Source organism: Epinephelus lanceolatus, chromosome 16 (assembly GCF_041903045.1).
Source record: "Epinephelus lanceolatus isolate andai-2023 chromosome 16, ASM4190304v1, whole genome shotgun sequence".
Lineage (NCBI taxonomy): Eukaryota > Metazoa > Chordata > Actinopteri > Perciformes > Serranidae > Epinephelus > Epinephelus lanceolatus.
Genome location: NC_135749.1, coordinates 28,155,489 through 28,163,024, shown reverse-complemented (window position 1 = coordinate 28,163,024; position 7,536 = coordinate 28,155,489). Strand labels below are relative to the sequence as shown.

Sequence of the window (7,536 nt, the reverse complement as noted above, 5' to 3'; positions counted from 1 at the left end):
CAGGACATTTGTGGGCATGTACCCCCACAGCGCTCAGGTGAGGACGGGACTTAATAAAAAGGTACCAACCAGGTGCCAAACCATGATCAGTAGGCATCCAAGAGACACAAAATGCAAATATAGCGAGGTGAAACACCAGACGGGAGAGAATCTGTGGTTGGCTTTTACTTTTACTTTTGCTGGCGAGCATGTTTACAAACAGTAACTGACAATCCCACAGTGCATAGTACACCTTACACCTGCTTTAGTGTTTACTTTACAATTTAATAAGCTTTTGAGTCGTGTATGCTCACATCCTAACGAGTAAGCTCCGTCTGATGTGGACACTTTTTAAACAAATAAAGGGAGAGTCACAGTGCCTGCACTTGTATTTGCCTGCAGTGCAGTATTTAACAACATTTCTGAGAACATGCAACTTTGTCTGAGACACACAAAGGAAGGCAGAAGTAAGGAAATATTAAGACTTAAAATGTTTACCTGTTTTGCTGCAAACTCCTCATCTCGACCATCACCTATCACCACATAAGTCACTTTCTTCCCGAAGCGAGAGACAATCCTCTCAAAGCAACTCTCTTTCCCTGCATGAGAGGAAACCACAGGGAAAATTAGACATTACACAGTCACTGTAGAGAATAATTTAGATCAGTTAATTGTACTGACATCAATTTCACACGTACCTATTTTAGTGGCACTGTAGATGTTCTCGATGGGGAACACGTCTCCCAGGCCGTAGAGCAGCACCTTGGCCAGTGCAGGGACTAGCTGAGTGGTGGTGACCAACACATTCATACACTTCCCCCTGTTGGTGGAATATCACACACACACACACACACACACACACACACACAAATCCATATACTTGAATAAACGTGGGCTCACAGAGAAAAACCAGAAGCTTTATCATGTATCATGTATCTAGTGTTGCATCATTTTCTGAATAAATATTGCCTTTTAAAAGTCAACACACTCATTTGGGTCACTAAGAGAAAACTGTTACTAACTTTGATAATAATCTTAAATATAGTAGTCACCTTAATCTAATAATTCACATGATTAGAGCGCACTCTACTCATCTTGCATCAGAGTACCTGAAATATGTTTAAACATAATAACCTCTGCTCAGACCTGGACTGGATGAGCAGCAGAGACTTGAGGGCCGTGGTGAGCCACGCGTCTGTAACGTTCTCAATCTCAGACTGAAGCCGGAGAAGCAGCTCCCTTTTCATCGGACTCAACAGGCCTGAAAGAGACAACGTGCACATACAACCTCAATATTGCAGGATTTAAATACCGCTATCAGCATATAAGGAATAACCTGTCAGTCTAACATCACCCCCATTTTACGAATGTTTGAAGTGATGCACCTTTTAAATGTTTTGTGGTTAACGGTGCCTTTCAAAAACATACTTCCACAGTCTGATATTAAAAAGACAAAAGGTGTACACGTACACACACACACACACACACACACACACACACACACACACACACACACAGATCCCTAACACAAACAGACATCTCCCCGTTTATCTGGGCCACTGGGCTGAAACATTACCTTGTTTGTTTTACACAGGGAGAGGAAATTGTGGAACGTCAGATGTGTGTGTTTGCTTTCGTTTGCCTTTTAGACTTTGGAACTAATTCCACTGTTGTCAAACATGTTGTAATTCACATGGCTGTGAGTGCCCCTAGGTTTCTTTATCAAAACAAACGCATCACACTGTTTTGAAAATGAAGGAAAAAAAAAAAAAAAATTTGCCCTCTGATACCCAAACACACATCTATTCCCATCCTTCTCCATATTGCTTTGTTAGCCAGTACAATCCTCAAACAGTTAAGTGCAGTTTTATATGACTAAACTCTCATTTGATCGTATGAACTTTTGTACACGTCCCTGAGTACAGTAGGGATACACCAACTTTGAAATTCTAGGCCGATACTGATACCTAATAACAATTTGGCTGATAATGACACTGATGTTTTTATATTGTTGTTCATTTTGTTTTTTGTTATTTATTCCCCCTCCTGTGCCAGAGAAACACTATAAAAAATAACTGTAATTAAGCCCTTCATTACACTACCTCTAAATGAACACAGATTCAATTATACAAACTCATGAAACAATGTTTAATATAATCTTTCACATGGAAAACAGCTTTAAAAAACTACTTATTTCTCCTTCAACCAGCTGTATTTATTCAAATTTCTCACCAAAACCTACAGTTTACAAGATTACACTAAACACATCATGAGAATGTTATGATTTACCTACACCTTGTTCTCATTTTTACTGAATAGGACTTGAACACATCATTATGTAAGTCAGTGCAAACTCCATGAGCTGTTTGTTTCGACCACCAGCTGCTAACAGCTGACGTTACTTATCTGTCCTCTGGCTTATTATAACACGGATTCATTGTTCATGCATCGAGTGCATCCTCTAACGCAACAACAGTGAGTTTACTACATCCTTTCGTCCCGGGGAGGTTCTCTGTTCATTCCAAACACGTTTTATTTTGCCCCTGGGACGATCGGACACTGGCTGCTACTTGCCGTCTCATCACACAACAGTAAGATCACAGAGCCCGTCTTCCAAACTGTCACTGCATTCTTCTTGTACATGTTCATCAATTTAAGTTTGTGGCTGTTAGTAATGAGCCCTGCTTTTTAGCCAGTGTAAAATTGACGTAACAACAGACATCCATGAATATCTTATTTGACAATAGGCCGATGGCAGCCAACAAGGCGAATATCGACTGTGCTAGATGAGTCATCAAACATTTAGAGTAAGAGAGAAGACAGGGATTTTGATGTAGTATACTCTGATACTGATTTTTTGGACATATATTTGGCATATAAATATAAATAATTGATTGACACAAGCTTTGAACACTGTCTACTGACTAGAACTCTTTTTAGTTTTAAGTGTTTTACATTTGCCATCATCACATCATTTTTCTTATGCGCCTGCCATTTTAAACTCCAGCTGTACAAGGCAGAGTTGTTATTGATGCAAACTCACCTCCAACATTCCCTTTATAGTTATTATAGATCTCTTTTAGCCGGCGGTAGCGAAAGGCCAGTTTCCGCATCCACTCCACCCCTCCCTGGACCCCCGTGGTGGTTCCTGATGTCGTTCCAGCACTGGAACCATTAAAGCCATCCGCCAAGAAGTTGTAGTTACTAAAATAGAAAGAAGCACTTGTGATTTGTTTGGACGATGGCAAAAAATCTGCTTTCTGTCATGATGTTGAAGTGTGTGATGAGGTTGAATCGTGTGTGTTAGGTACAGGACAGCATGTAACACACCTCAGATCCTGTCCATTGTCATCAGAGGCAACATCCTCAACATGGACTTGATCACATTCCTTAAAGAAAACAAATAGGGTTCTTACAAATCATATAATCATGTACTTAACTGATTTTTGGACAAATCATATTTTTCTTAGTCAAGCATTGCATGTAAGTATAAAGCAGTGGTGAGTCAGCTCAGTCTACATTTTGCCAACACGTAAATGGAAGTTTAAAGTGATAGTATTAGGTTTAAAGGTCTGTAACATTAGAAATGTAACTTCCACACAAAAGGGCTGAACTCAGTTTGAAAAACAGAAACTAAAAGATGACTAAATTAAATAAAATAAAATGTTCGTGGCAATTATAACCTCACAAATTCAAGTTTAAGACTACTTAAGCCCAATATTTTTCAAATATAATTAAGACTTTTAAAGGACCTGCACTTCATTCCTGTCATGGCTACACCAGTCTGAATGTATCTTACTGTACCTCCAGGTCATTGAAGAAAAGGTGAGTGTCCGCCAGCTCAAAGATCAGCTCCTCCATCTGCAAACCCAAGTTCAGCACTGACGCTGGGTCCTGAACAACAACCCAACACAGACCAACAATAAATCTTTCATACAACAAACATATTTTTCATTTTGTGCTGTATACTCAAAGTTTTAGCATATTAACAGAAACAAACCTTGCCAAACTTCTGTGCATAGGAGCCTGTGAGCAGTGAGTGGAATATAATGATGGTCTCGTCCAGATCCCACAGAAAAATACGCTAAAAAAACAGCATGTAAGAATAATGTTACACTCTGCAAAAATAAGTAAGATAAGAACTGAATCCTATAAATCTTTTCCATATATTTAGAACTTAGATCAGGTGAGTCCAGTTTAAAGTGACATGTTGTTTGTTGGGTTTGGCTTAAACTCTTAAATGCTGCTAAGCTAATGACAGAGCAACAGCCTCTTAATGTTTGGTTTACGTGTGCAAAGATTGGTAAACTGCAGACTTGGTTACCTCCAGGTCACTGTCAGTAGGTGGGGAGCTATCAGACCTCTTGCCCTTTCCTTTCGCTTTGCCAACAGAGTTCCTGCGACCAACCTCATCCTGATCTCTGGCTCCGGCGGGGAGAGACACGCTCGTAGGAAGGGCTGCACCTGCTGGGAGATTCTCTGGTGGGGACGCATCTTAATACAAGGAAGTCAGAAATTAGTACTTGAATAATACATTTATTCTGGGTATCATTGGAAAAAAACAAAATGTTACCAGTACCATTAAAGTGATGCTGAAACCAATAGCCTACATCACAAGGTAATGAGTACTGATACCCAGCCCTCGTTATGATTCAAACTTGTACAAACATTATATGTGCCACATATTAGTGCTGTAGAAAATACAATAATGTAAATCAAAGAACTGAAGTTACCTCTGGGAGGGAGTCCAGCTGACGCGGCTTGCTCCGACTTCACAGCTGAATAACCGGCCACTCCCACAGCGGCACCGTGGTCATCGCTACTGGGCAGCCCGGCAGGCACGTAGCTGGGAGGCAGAGCGTAGTACTGAGAGAACTGACTCTGTCCCAAAGAGTTGTAGCTGCTAAATTCCTTGAGGGGAAAAAACAAACAATTGTTTTTGACGGGAGAAGGGTAGTGGAAAAATGTCAGCATTGGCGTCATCAAAATGAACTTAGTGATAATTTTTACATTTTCTCACGCATATAGATAGAAGAAAAAACAAACAAACAAACAATAAAATATCAGTCAGTGCAGTGTTCTTCTGGGGATGTGTCTGAGGAATTTCATGCTGTCGTTCTGCCTCACTGTTCTGTACACAAGGTAGGGTCATGGAATGGGAGACGGAGTTGTTTCGGCTTCAAGGCGGCATCAGAGGAAGTAACAGCTTTATAAAAAGGACAGCTGGCAGGATGGGATCATGGGTGTCATGGGTGTGACGTTTTCGACGATGTGTTATGGGTGCACAGTAGCTGATAGCAGTTAGCGGCTAACTGAAAGAAGAAGAGCAGCCAAAAAACGTCCACATATAGGGAAAACAATGAGGTTCTGGGAGCTCCTTACCCTCCGAGCAGAGGATGAGATGAGCTGTCATGTAACAGATGCTAAATGATTGTTATTGCCTTGTTATTTTTTATAAAGCACTGCCAGCACATATGTTATATGTCACACTAGAGGCCGACACTGCTGTGTTACATGTCACCCCTTCATGCCCGTTCTGATTCTGCAATGCTAGCATGCAGTCTAAAATAACACACTGGAGCAGCATGATTCATTTCATTTCATTTCATTTCATTTATTCCTTTTGACCCCTCCCCGGGGTATAAGGGGCAGACAACAAAAAATAACATTAACAAATCAGGACAGGCGGCAGCCAATGCACAGCAAAATAAATAAAACAGAATTTGTGTACATACATACAAGTCAAAGCAAATCAAGAGAAACTATTCAAGATTTTCTTTAAAAGTTTCAACAAATTTGACAAGACCTTTACTTTTCGAGATGACGTTAACTTTTGAAACTTATAAATATTTGGATTTGCTCTATAGAACTGTCCAACCAACTCTCTTCTCTCTTTATCAAAAAAAGAAAACACAAGTACATAATGATATTCGTCTCCTCGATTGCCAGTCAAACAAAGAGTACATTTCCGGGGGACATTTTCACGATCATACCTGCGCTCAGAGATAGGTAACTTATGATTTCCACACCAAAACTTAGACAAACAAACTCTTTCGGCAGGTCTTAACATAATCAGATAAGGTTCAAAAGTGAAATCAGTTTTAAACAATTTATAACTATCACATAAAGGGTTACTTTGTAATTTCTCATGCCATCTCTGTAGTTCCATATCAGATAATCTACGTTCAATCATTAATTTTAAATATTTAGGGTTCATCCGTCCAGCGTCATGCCATAAGTACGATAAACCACAATCATCAAGAATATTTTTAACTTTGGAAATCCATTTACACTGAAAAATATTGTCATCATACAAAGTCTTGAAAACAATAAACACAGTCAAAGAGATTTTTGCTGTATTATGACTAATTAAATGTACCCAAAAGTTAATCATTCTCATGTTTACCTTTAAATCTAAACTATTTCGACCAAACTCTCCATAAATAATACAATTTGCTTACAGTATCTGTAAGAGTTTCACACTTCTGAGTACCCAAGTTATTAGCTCTTATAGTTAAACTAATAGGGCAGTGGACATCTGACAAACATTTGTCCAAGGGATCAACACAAAAATAGATAATCTGTGCTAACAAACAAGCTGACACTATGGCATAGTCAATAACGCTGTTACCACTATAGTTAAAACAGGTGTAACGCCCAATGCCTTTATCAGACCCAAATCTTCCATTTACAATCTTCAACTCTGAACTTTGACATAAGTCAATTAGGTTGTGACTGTTATTATTAGTCATTAAATCTTCACTGACCCTCTGTAGATCCATCAAAGAAAAAAAAGCAAAAGCATTTCACCATCAAAAGACAGCCCATTTCTAATATTCGTTCCTACGTCACCTACATTTAAAGAGTCACTCAGAGTACCAGTTCTTGAATTGAAATCACCCAACATCAAAATTGGTAAACTGTATTTACTGTTTATAAATGAAATATGTTGGGAAACATTTCCAAAATAGTCCTTGTTGAAAAAAATAGATCCTTCATGTGGCACATAAACTGTTCCCAAGATGAATTCAAACCCAAAAGCTGCTTTGGCCACTTTAGTCCACAGGATGGCGTCAGAAGTAGTGTCTTTTATCTCCTGAACATAATTTGCAAACTCATTTTTAACTAATAAACATACCCCATGTATACCACCATGTTTATAACTTGATTTCTTCTTTTCTAGCACGAAAGGAGTAAATCCATCACAGTCTGATTTACAGATATTATCTGTTTTGGTTTCTGTTAAACAAATAAAGTCATAGTCTTTAATGTATTCTGTAAGAATCCCAAGTTGAAATTTAGCACGTAATCCACACACATTTAGTCCAAGGAATTTGATATCTGTCTCCTGTTTAGTCTTAAATCGACCGGAAGAATTTTTACAAGTTACATCCTTGATACAAGTTGCATGTAGTGAGGGGTCAGCGCTAGCCTAGGGGAAGTCTACATAAATCCCGACACTTTGGGCTTTTTTTTGCAGACCATCCCAGTTTGGACATTAGCTCATCACCGGAGTAGATGGTTTTCTTCACCTCTTGATTGTTGTCCTTAATGATG

At 39.1% G+C, this 7,536-nt stretch overlaps 1 protein-coding gene across 4 annotated transcripts in view; it reads right to left on the bottom strand.

The window, feature by feature from the left end:
* eya3 (EYA transcriptional coactivator and phosphatase 3) overlaps window positions 1-7,536 on the bottom strand; it is a 29,449-nt gene that overhangs the window by 6,491 nt on the left and 15,422 nt on the right. For 3 of the 4 annotated variants that reach the window (XM_078175798.1, XM_078175797.1, XM_078175800.1), the window contains 9 exons: window positions 4,713-4,890; window positions 4,304-4,473; window positions 3,980-4,063; window positions 3,784-3,873; window positions 3,310-3,368; window positions 3,023-3,183; window positions 1,114-1,240; window positions 678-799; window positions 478-578 (listed from right to left, as the gene is read on the bottom strand). In XM_078175798.1, coding sequence (XP_078031924.1) covers window positions 478-578; window positions 678-799; window positions 1,114-1,240; window positions 3,023-3,183; window positions 3,310-3,368; window positions 3,784-3,873; window positions 3,980-4,063; window positions 4,304-4,473; window positions 4,713-4,890 — 1,092 coding nt within the window. The remainder of the gene's footprint in view (window positions 1-477; window positions 579-677; window positions 800-1,113; window positions 1,241-3,022; window positions 3,184-3,309; window positions 3,369-3,783; window positions 3,874-3,979; window positions 4,064-4,303; window positions 4,474-4,712; window positions 4,891-7,536) is intronic. The other variant, XM_078175799.1, reaches the window with a different exon arrangement.